The 18,427-nt window shown below is 34.3% G+C and overlaps 1 protein-coding gene across 3 annotated transcripts in view; it reads left to right on the forward strand.

Moving 5' to 3' along the window:
- Positions 1-18,427, forward strand: part of LOC122628954 (rho GTPase-activating protein 20-like) — a 52,819-nt gene that overhangs the window by 7,965 nt on the left and 26,427 nt on the right. For 2 of the 3 annotated variants that reach the window (XM_043811876.1, XM_043811877.1), the window contains exons 2-5: positions 91-280; positions 578-762; positions 2,408-2,453; positions 2,637-2,809. In XM_043811876.1, the coding sequence (XP_043667811.1) occupies positions 91-280; positions 578-762; positions 2,408-2,453; positions 2,637-2,809 (594 nt within the window). Of the gene's footprint in view, positions 1-90; positions 281-577; positions 763-2,407; positions 2,454-2,636; positions 2,810-3,187; positions 4,529-18,427 lie in introns of those variants that run through there. The other variant, XM_043811878.1, reaches the window with a different exon arrangement.

Raw genomic sequence — 18,427 nt, forward strand, 5'->3', positions numbered from 1 at the left:
TACCAATCGTCAGAGAAATATTGACGTTTAGTTTTTACAATTTTCCTAAGCAATATGCTTACATGTATTTTGATTCATTTTTCTTTTCAGCTATCTGCCTCGTCTCCGGGAGCTATATCTCCTGTGGTTGCACCCGTTCTTTTGAAGTACCGAGTATGCAAGCCAAGATTATTGCTCGCTGGTTCGAGAGCTGAAATCGATCCTGCAGCCGATGTTGCACTCCTTCATGGAGAAATTTTGCTGATCGAAGATGCAGCAAGACAATACGATCCACGAGGTGGTAAGTATCGATGATAACGTCTTTCAAACGAAGAAACTTACTTAAAGATCGATTAACTCGATTCTCAAATTTCCGTATGATAAACTCAACGTCTTTCATTCTTAAACTCTCTGTAATATTTGGCTGTATAATATTCAAGCATGTATAAATATAATTAGAACAAAATTAAAGCGTCAATTTTTTTTCTCTCTATCTCTAAGTAGAAATCGTTCTTCTCACGTTCGTTGAATGAATTATTCGTTCAAGATAATCATCGATAATAATCGTAGAGTATCGAAAAATATTGTACTTTTACAGATATCGATCGAAGGTATAGAGCAACGGAGAAACTTTTACACGCAGAGGAAGACTATCGAGAGACGTTGTGTAGCGCGAAAGAACTCTACGCCCGACCACTCGCTCGAACTTATCCCGAATTTCACGACGTCATTTTCCAACCACTTGCCGATCTTTCAAGAGTCAGTAGTGAACACTGTCAAAGGGTGAGCCAACTCCGTATTACGTTATTCTGTTTCGTCGACTTGACATTACGACACGATGACAACGCCGGTGACCCTTTTGGCTCGATTCCAAATCTTATGTACGCTGTTCTAACATAGAAAAGATATTGTTTGTAAGAAAAAAATGAGATACAGATTGGTTAAAGAAAAGATAATATCAAAAACGATTATAATTATTGAATGAATAAATAAACGATCAGATCGCTTTGCCTACGCGTTTAGAAAAATATAATACTCCAAGAGTTTTCGAGTCGAGCCATCTTACGAATAATTCTGATAACACAAGAAATCCTCATTCAAGAAAGTGCGAACGTTACCGCGTAAAGGACATCATTTTCAATCTGGTAATTACCGGTTATCTTGATACAATCTCTAACATAATAATATCTTTGTATGTCACTAATGTCACTATGAGATACATAAGATATGTGTGTGGAAAAGGAATCTAGAAAATAATAGGTGTATCCTCCATCAGCCGTTATTGTGGCCTCTTGCTGCACGTACACGTTCGCAATTTCATAATTATCAGCAGAATGTATTTATTACGTGCGTGTTCATCCATTCACAAAGTTATTATAATACGAATCGTTATGAAACGAAGTATGTACTTTATAAGATATTTTTAGAAGAACTCTACTATGGTTGCTATTTAGAACGGTTAGTATAATCGTGATAATATATAGCACATACACTCACTTTCAAGGACTATCCATACAACAAAGATACATAAAGGAAGCAGAAATTATATGCAACGTACCTATCACAGTTTTTCGAGTTGTTAGTATTGACATTAACGATGAAAATATCGAAGGGACGAAGCAATTTGCATATAATTTATTTTACCGATACATTTTCAATGATGTCAACGAGAAACTCTTTGTTGGGTTATCATTTTTCTTCTATTTCTTCTTACTAGTTTTATCTTCATTTTATTTTATTATCATACGAGCATTTTCCGTACGTAGTTGCATAATTCTAAAAGCGCTCGCGACGGATTCCTTTTTATCGACGCGTCGATTCATTGAAAGATACGTAGCTCATATGAGAGATGGCGACACTGTACTCAAGACATTCTGTACACATATAGACATTTAATTAATTTCTTGATTATTTCAATTTTAATTAGAAAAGAAAGGAAATAAGAGGAAACGTCTGTATGCGTATAATTTTTTTTTTTTTTTTTTTTAACGAAAAGAGCTTTTTATTTCAATTACCCAGAAGTATTGTTGGCGACATTTACGTTTAAAAATTCACTATATAAAGATAGTTATAAGGATATATTATATATTATTTTCATAAATAAGCATTGTCATTGCTTAAAGTATTAAGAACATAAAGTGTTATTGTTGCTTAAGTAATTACAAATGAATGTAGATATAACATTAATTTTTATTTTTTTATTTTTTTATTTTTTTAAGTTTTAATTTACGTATTATATTTTTTGCATTAACTTATAGAAAAGTTCAGTTTTTAAAAAACCGACAAGAAAGTAGACAAAACTGTTTTGTATAACGCTCCCTTAACTCAACGTCGGACTCGTCATGTATTATACATGGACTTCCAAACTTATATCTTGGTCATTGTATTTTAAGAGCCAATTCTACTACGCATTTCTATTTTCTTTCAGATACACAAAGTACTTGAGAATTGGGATGCCAGTACTTTCAAACAGAGTGAGTATATAAAACACGACGTTATATATATATATATATATATATATATATATATATATATATGTATGATCGAACAAGCGTTTAGAGCAGCTTAGAAATTTTAGAGAGATAATCAGCTAATACGATATTATTACTTTCTGAAATTTCATTGAACGATATCAAAAGCATTCGATTTGTTAATAGGTGACTTATTTCCAAATTCTTTCTGGAAGTCTTATTGGGAATATCTGGAGAGCTATAGCGAGGCTAGAAGAACCCTGGAGGAATTGAAAGCTTCTGAGGACACTCTGCTACATTTTCTTACTTTGAGACAAGCTGCTGCGAGACATTCGCCATTGTCTTTACTTCTTCTACCGGTGAGTTTTCAATCTTTCGATAGAATTAACGACGCATTTAATTTAATCGACCGGATTATTATTATTTCTTAATTTTCAATAAATGATCCGAAGCTTATTTCGATAATCGAAATATTATGAATTCTTTATGATGGGAAAGAAAATAAATGACACGATTGAATCTGGTAAAATATACAAAACGCATCAATGTTTTACAGCATATTGATGAAATTGACATTGTTTAAACACGCCAAGATTTTTTTTTTGCAATTTTCGTTGTTAATTTTCTTTTTCTTTTTTTATTTTAGAAACTCCATTTCGTTTCGCATCTCTTCGTTCGTAGAACACTTACTAGCTTTCTTATAGAGTTTGAGGAATAAAACTCGTAGTAATTCGCTTTCTTTCGATTAATCGCCATGAAAGGTCTTGATTTTTCGATCTGAATTGTTACAAACACGTGGCGCAAAATGAAAAAATGAAGTCATTTGGATAGAAAGTATCCAGATCGATATTCGTTGACTGAAAGAGGAATCTTTTCTCGCGAATGTGAGAGGGTAACAGCCTCACTTGCGCACGCGCACGCAATTGCAAAAAGTTTGGCGCGTGAGCGCGAAACCCTCAGGCGAAGTAAGTCCTGATCGCCATGGTAACGACGGGACGTGGCGGAGAAGATCAAGGGTATTCGGGAACGATCGGCTCGGGAACAGCCGATTCGGGAACAGTCGGTAGGAGTCGTGAACATTCGGAATTGTTCGGCTAAGCGAGGCCAACCGGTCGAGTAGCGCGCAGTGTTTGCGCGAGCAGTTCGGCTCCGACCACGTTACTCGTTGGTTCATTCGTGTTTTGTTTCCATAACTTGTAATTTCTCTTGATCTTCGCATACGCCACCGTAACGTTTGGAAGTTTTTTCTCGCGCAAATATTTATCGCATATAAGAGAGCGTACTACGAAGCGAGGTTACATACGAATCGAATACAATTTTATTTCTCTTTTATTTTCGCGTGTGTACGCGTCGTCTTGTGCGCAACAGGTCGCCGACAACCGCTCGAGTGAGATGATGTTGGTGTTGGTGTGAACGTTCGTCGTTCTTTCAACGTGTGGTACACGGTATGGATGTGCTACCGGAAAAACATTCGAGGATAAGATAATCGTCCTCGTTGAAATGCCTCCATTGCTTTTTTGACGGAGTCAAGTAGGGAAAAAAAAAGAAGAGCGGAAGAAAGAGAAGGAGAGAGAAAGAGAGATAGAGAGTAATTGGTCGAGTAAGAGAGGGGACGAGAAAGAGAGAGAAAGAGAGAGAGAGAGAGAGAGAAAGAGGAAGAGAGGGAGAGTGTGAGAGAAAGATCGTTTGGATTCCCGAGCAAGGTCCTCGAAGGTCGAACGATGACCATGTTCGGTAGCCTCGTGCAGAGGCTGACCTCACCCGTGACCTCACCGACAAGTCCAAGACGTCGCTTTAAATCGCCTTCAAGGTGGGAAGTGCAAAGCGATCCCGAGGATGTCGATTCTGCTGCACCGGCTAGGAAATCGAGAGCTAAACATTTGTTGGATAAACGCAAGAGCAAGAGCAGGTCGAGAGGATTGAACAACAACGATGGTCCGACCGGTAGCGGCGCTGCTGCTGGAACACAGCCGGTTGGCTTTTCAGGCGGGGGGGACGTCGCCGTCGGCTGGCAGGACGTCGCCTTTCCACCGCTCCGTGGCACCAAGAGTCTCGGCAGGCTCGACGGTATGAAAGAGGTGAGAAACGCGACTCTCTGACTACTCTCTTTTTACCATTCAACTTTTTTCATCGCGAAATCCTATCTCGACGTCCTATTTAGTCGACTATATCGATTCATGGAAACGTTGCGACGACTTTTTCTCCACGATTTCCGCACCTTCCTGGAAACGTTTGCGAAGGAATCTCTATTCGAGAAAGAAAAAGACAGAACGAAAGTTTCGTCGGTCCGTTCGACCTTTAGCAAAATATGACTCATTTCTCTACTTTAACCCTTAGCAATCGTAGTTTCTCTTATTTCTTACCAATCGAATACCAATCGAAGTTGTTTTTTCATTGAATGATTATATATAATAATTGTGTTTATTAAACGAGCGTTTGTATATATTCTAAATCGTTTGTGTATTCGTTTGAGAAATCGTTTCGTATGTATAATGATTTCGGATTAACGATCTCGGTTTATAATCGTTCTTGCGTTCACCGAGGTCTCGAATATACGATCTCGAATATACATAAATCTCTAATACATAAATCTCGTTAAAATGAAATTTCACGCAAACGGATAATGCAAAAGTTATGATCTATGTGTATTTATTTATTTATTTATTTATTTATATATATATAAACGGGAAATAAACGTAATTGTATACAATGCGAGAAAAAACCGTGAACGTATTATATTACGGAAACTAAAATAGAAAGTTGGAAAATATATCTGAAAGTAAATTGTCTTTCATACTAAACTCATGTAATGTAGGAGAAAACGTTTCGTGTAGAATTTTTCTTTAAATACATTTTTTCGTTATACACGGTTAGATTACACGAAATATAACACTTTCAGGACAGATCAATCGATGTGTTCGATAATCAATCAAACAAAGTTTTATTGTTATTTTTTTAAAGGAATGAAATAATATTTGATCTAGTATCTTAATCGATATGCGACTTATACACACACACATAAGTATCTATAAACAATTTCATTTTTTATTTTATGTTTTACCTTCGCAAGAAAAATCGAGCGGAGCGCGAATATAACAAGATTATATACATATTATAATCTAGATTATGCAACGTAATTTTTACTTTACGAAGACTTATTATCCAACGATAATTAATTTCAAAGATGATAGAGCTTCGTTAATAATTTCTTCGTTGTTAGATTGGCCGGAGTAATCGTTAACAAAATAATCAATCACAATCGTAATCTACTTTCCGGCAATTCTCGCGAAAAAGATCGAAGACCGATCTTTCTTTCTTACCTTTTTTCTTCTTCTTCTTCTTCTTCTTCTTCTTCTTCTGTCGAGAGAACTTGGATAAGACGAAGATTGACGAGACTTTCTCTCGATCATCTTTTAACGACCCTCCACCATCTTTTCTCTTCGTACATCTACTCTCAGAGAGAGAGAGAGAGAGTAGTAGAGTACTCTCTCCTCTCTTTTTTCCTCTTTTTCTTTTTCTCAAGTTTTATCTCGCTTCTTTAGCTTGTTCGCCCGGTGGGCCTATTGGAATTATCTTATCGTGGTCGAGGCTCAATGTACATTTGGGTGTACGCATGTTTTAACACGAGTCGTCCTCCATGCAAAAGCATGTAAACGCGCAAAAAGGTTCGTACTCAAGGTCATTCTCTCGAACTCGAGTTCGTATACGCGCAAATAGAAATAATTTCGCGGTTAAGTCTATATAATTCATTTATGTTTACTTTCTCTTATTGTTTTATTTATTTATTTATTTATTCATTCTTTTCTTTGATAACAAAGATATGCAAAAGATCTCTCTTGTATTTTTTCAAGCTAACCTTAACCTCAATTAGGGATGCTATAAGTGGTGTATGTAACAACTCGTACGCGTAACTACATATATCTCGAAGCTGATCAAGAGAGCAAGGTAGTAGTAGATAAATCCTGTGATGATATTGCAGCTATTCGCGCCAGATGGTCTCTCTCTCTCTCGATCGATCGATCGATCGATCGTTGGATCGTCGATCGATAGGGTTCAGAGTCAGCGGGTAGTCGAATCGTATCGTATTCGTACGACCGTTACCTTCGATGCATTATACTTTTTACGTACTCGTATCACTTTTCAACTTATTCGAATTGTATTCACATGCGGGTTGTGTTTACGTGATGTAAGTCTTCTAAACTTAGTTTCCTCTTTTTTTTTTTTACTTATGTAAGAAAATTAATATAAGAATTAATATAAGAAATTAATTAAGATAATTAATATAATGTTAAAAAAAGAAAATTAATATAAAGTTAACATTAATAAATGTTATTCGGACATACATATGTATTTCTCTAGCTCTTGTACTTATATAGAGACACGAGGAAATTCGTTTATACGTAATATAAATGATAGATAGAAAAGGTTGGAGGAGTAAGATGAAAAAAAGGATTGGCTCGTAACGCGATTAGTTATACATTCGTACGAGTGCTCGTAAAACGAGATTCCTCTCCACGAGTCGTAATCTGTCGTACGTGATGTCTCTGGTCTTTGTCGTCCGACTATAGTCGTTGATTCGGCCAGGTCGCACCTACGCGTCTTATTCAAATATTAATCCGAGAGCATACACGTACACACGCATACATAGATGTTCAACAAGAGCATAAAAAAGGATCCATACGTGGATGATTCGAGGATGATTCGAGGATGATTCGAGCTCTAACATTGGTCACCGACCACTTTCCTTTTACCATCCACCAAACCGATAACATTCCTTTTCTTCTTCTTCTTTTTTTTTATTATTATTATTTTATTTTTATTTTATCTTCTTTTTTTATCATCTTTTTTCTGCTTCTCCGTTCTTTTTTTTTTATCGTGAAATTTTTATCATGAAACTGTAAACATCATAGTAGCTAGCGCATCGTCTTTTTATTAAATTCGTCGGCGTTAAAAAATTTGTTAAAACTTCGTCCACCGTTGCAGATCCCGCGGCTATGAACAGATTATTTGTATCGAATTCTTTTATTTCAGAAGTTGTTTAATATCTACGATATATACATATTCGTAAATGCAATATATCTGTAATTATCGATATTAGTATCGCATTTCTATTATACTTAATACGTTCAAATAACTATCTTCAAATTAATGAATTAACAACATATTTGTTTTATTTAATTAATAGAAAATGCTTTAAATATCGTTTTTGTATTTCGATAATTTTTTAAATGTATTCGCAAAAGCTTCTTCCGACCTTACAATTAACGATTCTTTCACGCTTATAAAAAAGTCATTTAATATCGTCCACGCTTTCCAAGAATGATGAACCAGGTAGCTACCTGTTTTTGATATCGCAACGAGATATAATACCTACCGACTATAACACACCATTTTCTATGTACTGTAGATGATATCGTATCAAACGATAGACAAAGTTTTCTTTACGTTTAGACTATTTCGTTAAATTAAATGTACATACATTGATTCGGTATGTAACAAAAATAGAATCACGCACGGATAAAATAGAAAATAAGTTGCGTACGAATCCGTTAGAGATTTGCATCACAATGTCAAATCGAGACTGTTGTGTAGCTCCGAAGGTGGTGTCTCTAAGAGGATGCAGAGAGATCTTATATATGTGGCTCGTGTATTGGACGTTCCAAGAAAGAGGCTTGGCTTTTAGGACGATATGCGAATGTATATGCTAAATATGTATACGTTCCTTCCTTCGATCCCCAATGCGTTCCTACGCAGTTATACATATATATCTATATATGTGCGTGCGTGCGTGCATATACGTACGAACGAATGAACGCACGAATGAACGCACGAATGCACGCACGAATGCACGCATGGAGAACCCGCTACGATGTTACGGGTACAAGAGAAGAGAGGGTTTCTTTCTCTCGACAGTTCCTCACCTCGAATCTTGTACGAGCGACACACTCCTTTCCATCTCCTTGTCCTCGCATTCTTTCTTCCCGTATTCCTCTTTCTCCTTTTCTCTCTCTTTCTCCCTCTCTCTCTTTCTCTCTCTTTTTCTCTTTCTCTCTTTCTCTATCTCTCTATCTCTCTCTCAATTTTTAAAGATCTTTTTTCCAACTCTACCACCCTTGATCTTTTTCAGGGATCCTTTTTCTTCGAGTATGTGATTTATGCCACTACGTTGAAGATCTAGAGAACACCTTCGACCTTTTCTCAGATTCTTTTTCCTACTCACTGTATTTTTTAAAAAAGGAGTTGGGAGGGAGGGAGAAGAAAGTAATTTTTTTTCGCGTCGTCGTCGTCGTCGTCGTCGTCGTCGTCGTCGTCGTCGTCATGGAATCACTATCTGCGGGTTGGTCGTGATCGTTGATCGTGAAATGATTTGTATAACCCCGCATCGGATGATCTTAGCTCTCTGGCCATCTCGTCGCGTTTTATCTTTTATCTTTTTAAAATCTAAACTCGACTAAAAGGTTTAAGATACTTTGCGTATAGTTTTGCTTCGAGATATTCCCTTTTTTTACCTTCATATATCATAAATAATAATATTACTGTTATATTGAATTTTTTTTTATACCGGACCATTAATGTATAAGCTATTCTACGGTTCATATATTTTATTGAAAGAACGGGTAACTCTTTTGTTGTTGGAAATTCTAAAAATGAAGGCTTGACTTAACATAGGACTTATTAGGGTCATGAGTGCACTCACGACCCCTGTGGTTACGAGCGAATGTCTTCTCGCCCATTCGTCCGCTCGCGAATTCTTTCTCACGATTCTCAGAAAGGCTTGTTCTCTCACGCGTGACCGCGAATTTTGCAGGTGTTTGCTACTCGCGACTCGATCGAGAGTAAGGTATAAAAAAACTGAAATGACGAGAATGACGGCGATGACGACGACGATGACGACAACAAGAACAACAACAACGACGGATCAGTTTCTCTTCACGACCATGTTGCGCAAAATCAATGAGATAGGACCGCGTGAATTCTCGTCCAAGGTCACTGGGTAAAGTTCCTTTTGAAAAAGAAACTTATTCGCATTGCTCTCGATCCTTTTTTCCTTTTCTTTCAATTCATTACGATTTTTAAGTCAAGAAACTTGAGTATTAATTTTTTTTTTTTTTTTAATTTGGGTTTTGAGAAATTTTTTATACGATCGACTAATAACTCCAGTACATTCTAATAACAAATTTTTGATAATTAACAGTTTCGTTGTGAAAAGAAGACAAATTATAAATGTTTATGAATTTTATTTATTTTCATTGTTTTTGTACGTTTTATTTATTCTAGTGTAAACGAAATTTGAATTACGTACGTCTCGTAACGCAATCAAAGGAGTGTTCGTGTGTGTGTAAAGGATTGAATATATGTATGTATTACATAAGGAAATATGTAGACAATACCAGTTGTTTGTACATACAATTTAACAATAGTGTATTTTATTAAAAAGTATAAGAATAACGTGAGTATTTGGATAATGAATTTTAACTTGATAGTTTAAAATTGATAGTTTAAAACAATAATATAAAATCATTCAAGATTTTTTTTTTAGATCTTGTCTATAGTTCTTTTAGATAATTTTTTTTGTATAATATTTGATCTGTTATGATTTAAGATAGTCAATTATGCGTCGAGATATCGGTCAATTAAACTTCAAATCATTTTAATCTTAACTCCTGAAATTTCGAAACTAGACGTATCTCAGGGAATATAGTAAAATGAATAATAAAATAGTAAAAGTAATAAATAAGTTTAAACTATTTTCGAACGATTCTCTCGCATTTGTTAAACTTAAATAAATTATATCCATCATCGATAATTTATGAATTCGAGATAATCTCTTCCACCCTTCCCATCAAGGTGACTTTTGCTCTTTCACAAGATTTCACCAGGAATCAGTTTGTATGCGTGCGTGCGTATGTGTGTATATCGTACATAAGATACTTAGAAGCGGACGAGATTATTTCGTGGTTCGCATGTACATATTATAAAAAGTGAGCTTGTGTGTGTGTGTGTGTGAAAGAGAGAGACCGGAAAGAGGCAGCAAACAGGATGCGAAAACGTCCTTTCGATACTGTACGCGTACCGGAACTGTGGGAAAACTTCCACAGTTAGAGTTCGCGAGTGCAAGAGACGCCCTTTTATGAATAATTCGGAGCGCGCTCGCGCGCGTGAGAGAAAGGGAAAGAGAAATAGACAGACAAGACATGTGAAAATTGCGTTTGCGTGTACAACGAATGCGCAAGATCCGGATGTTAATTAATTAGTTCACTAGTAGTAATAATGTATAGTACATGCATAGATCTTAGCCTGTCGCGGGAAAGTATCCGCTGCTTTTGATTGAAACTGCGAGTACATAGTATACATGATTTTTATGGTAAATAGGTTTGATAAAAATATCGTGCAGAAAAGAAAATCATGTAAATCAAGATTAAGATTAGAATGGGTTTCGTAACACTTAATTAAATAATTTCAGTATTTCTTCAAGTGCGTGTCTACAATGTTAGAAAATAATTATGTCGAATTATTTATATGTATACAAATGATTTAAGTTGCCATAGGTAATATAGACGTGTTTTATACGTATTCATATGTTTAACGTAAATCATACATTACAGTTTTTTTATTGTTACTTTTTATTTACACGTTAAAAAGTTAGCAAAGATATTACCTATCTTCAGACCTATCAATCTAGATGATTGATATAATTGGTCTCACATGAAAGTCTCTAACATACTTGTAAAATAATAATCGTCTCTGGGTATTTATTTCTCTTAAATATATCCTTCGGGTTTTGATATTTTTATGACGATTTTAATTTCTATAAAAAATATTAGAACTTAATTTATTGCGATTATTTATGATTTCGTTGCAATATCGAATCCTAGATACTACTAAGCTAAATAGAATTGCTGCTACTTTCAATGTTAAGTGCATCTGCATGACTTTAAAAACGCTTATCCTTTTTTTTTACATTAAACTGAACACGTTGAACACGTTCTATCTTATCTTATGCTATTTTATAGTACTATATCAAATGGTATATTGTAGGTATGACTTTCTATAAATTTTGGTCAACATTTTGTTATATTCATTAAGGAATAACTGGTCGTTTTCACAATGCGCGCTTTGCTTCGGAGGAAACTACTTTCGCCAGCGATATAGTATCTACCTATATATCAACAAGTTGATATCGATACGGTCGAGGAGACAGCTATTGTTGCTCCGCGTGAACAATACTATTCTGTATCTTTTTATTCTTTGAACGTACACTGCTGTCCGATTTTTTGCGTTTCTTTGTATTAACTTTATTCAGGCATTTGGTACTTGAACTCGATCGAGCATGTTACTCAACTTTCCCGTTCCATTTTCGAGAGAGTGGAAAGATCATGAGGATATATATATATATATATATATATATATATATATATAAATTTCTTTTTTCTCTTTTAAATTTATTCTAGAAAAAATGACAAAAATTTGTTAACATAATGGAAATGTCTTAAATTATAAATATCTTTTCTATTAGTTGATTTCTTCTATTCAGTGATAAATCGATGATACAATAATCGATTTGTTAAACTTCGTGATAAATGAAGAGAACGGGAAGGGGGAGAGAGAGAGAGAAAGAAGAAAGAAAAATGGACGAAGATACGGAAATATTTGTTTATCGATTATAGGTCTCGTTGGACCAAAAACTCACCTCACGCATATCTCTAACGAAGTCAGGATTTACTCGAAGGAATATTTGCTGGCTCGCGTCAGAGAGAACCGTTACCGGTTAGAGCGGTTTGGTTCATTGGTGATTTTTCGTGAATTTTGCCTCTCTTCTCGTTCGTTGATCGAGCATTACATTCGTCGTTCGCATTTTTGAACAGGTTCAAAAGAAAGCGAGGTCTCTTTGGATCTGCCATTAATTAGCTTTCGTGCTCCGCGTTCCAGGGAACCCTATTACCAACGTGATCTGCAGATCGATCGATTTGTCGCCGTTACTGTCGTTTCTCCTCGACGCCTACGACCGTACGAATCTTTTCCTTCGTATTGAATTATTCAACGACGAGTCTTGTGATAATTGAATTCGGAGCGAAATAATTAGTCATCTTGGAATACGAATGCCTTGTTAAACTTATCGGTAAAGGAGAAACGATAAGTGTGTAATAATATCTGTTCGATCGAAAAGATTTATTAGTTTTTAGGCGCGACCGTCGTCAACTTATGCAATATGTCCGTGAAATGTGATAATATTTTATAATAATACAATTTTTCGATTTTATCTGTGACATTCGAATATATAATTATTTCTGTTAAAATAATAAATTGGTTGACATTACGTTTATCAAACGTTTTACACCTTGTTTATCTGCCATAAAAAAGGTGCTAGGAAATAATTCTATAAATTCTATGAGAAACTACGGGAAAGGATCATTGAAGAGTATTGTTTATTTCAGGAAAAATAAAAAACAAATTTCAGTATCACTGCAACGACTATTGTTAAAATGTTGAAGGAAATTGCTGGAATTGATTATTCAGAAATTATGAAATAAACATTACATCGAAATTATTTTCGTGCGTGTAACGCTAGAAGCATGCCATTTTAGCGAAACTAATCGAAAAAAGAGATCGAAGTTTGCAAAAAATTATGTAGACGAATCAGTTTCATTTTAACAGGAAACTATATTCGCTGATGATTCGATGTAAATAAAATGTTTTTGTATCTGACGGAAAGAAAAAAGTATGATGAAAACCAGGAAGAGTATTAAATGAAGACCACTTACAAGCATTAATGGTGGTGTCATGTTCGTAATGGTGTTGCATGCTTGAATGCATGGGGATACACGAGTGCAAAGGGAACAGTCAATTTACGCATAATTAAGAGGATTATGAATAAATTTGTTTATTTAAATATATTGAAAAGTAATTTGGAACTTAGCGTCGAAAAATTTGAGATTTTAAAGGATTCCAATTTTTATCCGGATCCCAAAGATAAATCACACGATCCAACGATGAATTATTTATAATGTTTCCGTTTATGTACTGTTTACGTTTAATGTGATATTAGCTCTATCGAAGTTTATTGTTTTATCAGCCATTATGGTTCTATCCCGTTATGGTTCGTAATTGCTAGTTGTGTATTTGATTTATGTAATAAGATAACGTTTAAATGTTAATTGTTGACGATCGATCGGAAGTGTTTGATAGTTTCGATGTTTGCAGTCTGTTCGAGTTATTGCTTTGCATATTCGAGTCATACTCGGTATAATTCTGCCAGTGTACTTTTTTTTTTTTTTTAAATATCAAACATGAAAACTATTTCCTCGATGATAACTTTTACCTTTTTCGTATGACAGTGTAATGAGTTATCGTATGTCAAAAGAGAAATTTTTCCTTTCATGTGATATTTTAACCATACGTAAAGTTTAATTAATTATGTAAAAAGCTCTAACATTAGTCTTAAGGTTAGTCGGAAAGAAAGTAAAGGTTGTAGTTTACGCAAACGGTTAAAACATCGAGTGCTACGATTTCTTGGAATGACGAAGACACATAACTTTCTATTTGTACGAATATTAACTTTGTTCGTTGTTTGTTGAATGCTTTCTAAAGTTTTTAAAGTGAAATTTCTTAAAGCACGGTAGTGCGAGTTCGGTTCATAGAAATCCGAATAAAACGAAAAGTAAAACGAAAGTCAAACTCCGTGTACGAGACTGGTGAGGCGGGTAGCGTAAGGACGGCTCGTTTCACTATTTCGTTTCACTTTCCCCCCGTACTGTTGCCGAATCATGAGTCGATCAGGGAAAGGGGTGAGGGTATCGTGTACCATGCGTATTGGTTACCGCACTCTTCACAACCGGTGGGTGGGTCAGTGGAGTAAGGCTAACGCGTTTTACGTTTTCGTTTCCTTGTCACTTACCAGTAACAACTCTTATCATTAGAGCAAGGCTAACACATAACACATTTTCGTTTTGTTTGTAACAAGTTTACTGTGAGTGTCATTTAATGTTACTATTCTATGTTAATTCGTATAATTATGCGTAAAACCGGTATAGAATAAGTTAGAGTGTTTTGTGAGAGAAAGATGAGCGTGCTCATAAATCGAAATAAATATCAAAAAAGTAGACTGCAAGGTTCGAGGAGAATTTTCGAGCAAGACAAAAACCATTGAAAAATATTAAAAACATTAAGAGCGTACATTATTAGCTACTCAATTTTTAACGATCGATAATCTCGACAATTGAGCTAATTATAGTCCGTCTAAAGAGTCGAGTCAGCGGAGAATTAAACAAACGCAGGTAATTGGAACAGAAACGTATTCACGATCTTCAGATAGTGTAACACTTTCCGGCCTATGTAAATTCGCTTCTGAATTTAACGATTGACTATCGTTCGTCAGTCAATAGTTAGAGTCCCTTACATGTGTTTAGCAAGCGAATGTTTTTTAACTGACTCTATTGATTCGATTCGTTGGAAGGATTATAGGAAATAGCATGATCCCATTTATTTAGATAGTTTCGAATATTTTTCTTTTAGTAGAATATTTTGGCAATTTTGAAGAATTGTCGCTCGGAAATGAATATGTTTAGCTAATAAACGGATTAATTGGATAACAGGTAAAACACTTTGTTCAATATGAAATTAATTCTAAAAGAAGAAAAAAAAAAAAAAGGAAAAAGGAAATAATTTTTCTTGAAAAAACTTTTATCCCTATAATTTCAGACATATTTAAGATCGTAATGATTTATTATCATCTCGCATTTACTATCAGCTTGCAACTCGAAATTAAATCCTGCGAGACACGTAATTATTCTTTTGCCTCCATGATTTTCCAGATGTACGTAGAAGCTTTCCGTTCGCACAAACTCGACCCTTCTCCCTTCCCACGATAGAACAGAAGCCACGATTACTGCCTCCACCTGTTGCATTCTCTCTCTTTCTCTCTGTTCTTGTCTTTTCTTTGCTCGCGTAGGTTACGGCGTAGGTTACGACGTGTACTGCCCTTTATGTATTATGTAGTACGCGCTACCTGTTGTCGCTTCCTCCTGTACTCCTCCGCAAGAAACGATCTTGAAGAGGAACGCGAAGGAAAAGGAGGAGTAGGAGGAGAAGGAGGAAGAAAAAAGACAGCTTGCAGTTCACGTTCACAAATCGCTGCATTGCATGTTTCCTTTCATAAATTCTCACTACACATGATTTAAAATTAAAAGTGTTACGGTAATTTTTACTATTATTATTACTATTATTATTATTAGTATTAGTATTATTATTATTATTTTTATTTTTATTATTATTAATATTATTAATATTATTATTATTATACATTGTTTAAAGTCGCTTCAACATGTCTTTAATGATTACATAAATAAATAAATAAATATGTATATATATAATATTATTGCAGCAGGTATATTTGCAAACTTTGCTGGCAAATATTTCTATGTAATCTATTCTTTTTAATATAACTGTTCGTTCTTTTATTGGAAGTTGAACGACTTATGCAACTTGAATATAATTTGTTTTAGACGATTCATTATAAAAAGAAGTATTAATAATTAGTAACCTTTGTATTCAGAGGCTTGTTCATTTCTGAATAAGTTAAGAATTATGATAATATCAACCATATATATCATTTATTACACTTCGCTTTTATTGTTAGTGTTATATACAAGAATCGATAAGTAAGAAAAACAATGTAAACACTGAGAGTACATTCACACGCAACCGTTCAGTACGAGTGTTACAATGAGACCATATTACGGTACTAATGTCTTGAAAATTATGAGAAGTCATTACATTTTAGTCCTAGAATAGTATTTCCCAAAGCTTAATGTATCTATCTTTCAGTTATTTAACGGTAAACATTATCGAAAAATTAAAACAATATGGTAGAAAAATTAATTTTTTTTTTTTCTATCTAAATGACAAGATGTCCACGCTAATGTAAAGAAGTCTGGAACTTGACACAGTTTTTTTTTTCAAGTACCAGATTTATTAACAGTATATATATATTTTTTAAGATTTATTAAGAATGTGCAATAAGTGGCACGTAAGATGCGAATGAATAATAAAATAATTTTGATAAATATTATAATTATTTTCAAGAGACTTTTGTAACACAAAAATAGGATAAGAAAACAGTAGATTTTATACAAAAGCTAATTTTAAAATATATGTAAGTGTCACAAGATACATAAAGTTTCTTTTTTATTTTTTTTTTATTATTATTTTTTATATCAATTCCTCTAAAAGAAAAAAAAAAAAAAACATTTCATGGAATAGAAGGAATTAATTAAAAAATTTTTTCTTAATTACTATGAACGATAGATACATACATATTAATCCTTCTTTTATTTTTACAATTGGAAAAATATTCTTTAGACAGATACTCAAACAAATGATTTTTTGTTATTAAATAAAACTCGATAGAATATTAAACGATCCGTTTACTTAAAAATTGCTTTTTTATCACTTGAATGACGATGATTCACTTCTTTTATTTCAATTCAGATCTCAGCCTTTGGCCAGTTTTTTTAGTCTTCTGACTCAACATAGCGTGAAAGTAATATTAAGACTCTTAATGACGACAAGTCTTGACTTGAAAAAGTTAGAAAGGAAGAGATAGTCCCAGTGGATTTCTCGCGTTTACCATGAACAGTTTTATAAACGATAGTTTTCGCACGTTTGGATTTTTTAAAACTGGATATTTAAACGTTTCCGTAGAAAGCTTTATCTTTATTTGAAATCTTCTTTTTCTTTTCTTTTTTATTAGCTTCGCAATAATAACGATACTTTAGTATTCAGGAAACAACTCGCATGACGAGTTGTATACACCCATCTATCATATATGTGTCTACAGTAGCAGACAATTTTCTATAGATTATATCACTTCAATTATTTAAAATAAAAACTATCTTACAAAATATTAATTTTCTTTTAAGAAATTTTCATTACTTGTGCTAACGTAAATAATTTGTTTTTTTTTGTTGCAAAAATAGTTCTAAACTATCATAGTAAGATCATAGTAAATCTTAAATATAAATTAGTTGTACATATAGTAACCATAGTATAATGCGAAAATCTATTCAACAAGTAGTTGTAAAGTTTTGTCTGCTATTGTAGATAGTATACATATTTAGATACTTTTTATCGGTTTAAAATGACTCGCATAGCGTAGCGGTAATGGTCAATGTGATATAGTCGAAACTAGTTTTTTCCTTATATGATTTTCAATAACATGCAGAAGTGATATACTTAAGAATGAAATATTTAATTGAAAATATTTTCAACAAACCAATGAACGAGATCCTCGAAATCATACATTCATCGGATAAAACAACACGAGAAAGAACTTTAAAAACTTAAAAAACCAAACAATATCTTCTATTTTCTCTTATTATATTTAACTCTTTCCGTTTAGAATTATTTTTTAGTAAACGCATCGGCGCATCGACAGGCGTACGTCGATCAATCAATCTCGTTGCTTAAGAAAATCAATAAAAAAAAAAAAAAAAGTTACTCAAATCCTCTTAAAAGATATTTACCCTTTAAGAAATAAATATATTCTTTACTTGTAATTTCACGCGACATAATATTTTCATTTAGCTCAGTTTTAATTTCAACAATAGAACGGTAAATATACTTTGCCGTCGTGAATATTTAGGATTTCGACCGCGAAGAGTTAATTTTCTGTGGAAAGAAAAGATTTGTCGAGCGGAGTCGATTATTTTGAAATTAGCTTACGTTAGTTTGTGGAGGTAATGTCAAAGAGTTCTCCAACTCTGAAGACCTCGTTGGAGGCTGTATCAAGGAGAGTAGGAAGTCCGTGACTCTCTCGGAAGGAAGGGCTTTTCTCCGCTCGTGTCTCGGCACCGTTAGGCCGAGCTGCGCGATGGGATCGCGGCCAGCTGTTGTGTGTCGGGCGGGCGCGCACAGGTGCGCGACGCAAAGTGACGAGCGCGCGTGCTGACGCGAGATTTTCGAATACTTTTCCTTCCCTT

The sequence above is a fragment of the Vespula pensylvanica genome, chromosome 4 (assembly GCF_014466175.1).
Source record: "Vespula pensylvanica isolate Volc-1 chromosome 4, ASM1446617v1, whole genome shotgun sequence".
NCBI classification, from domain to species: Eukaryota; Metazoa; Arthropoda; class Insecta; order Hymenoptera; family Vespidae; genus Vespula; species Vespula pensylvanica.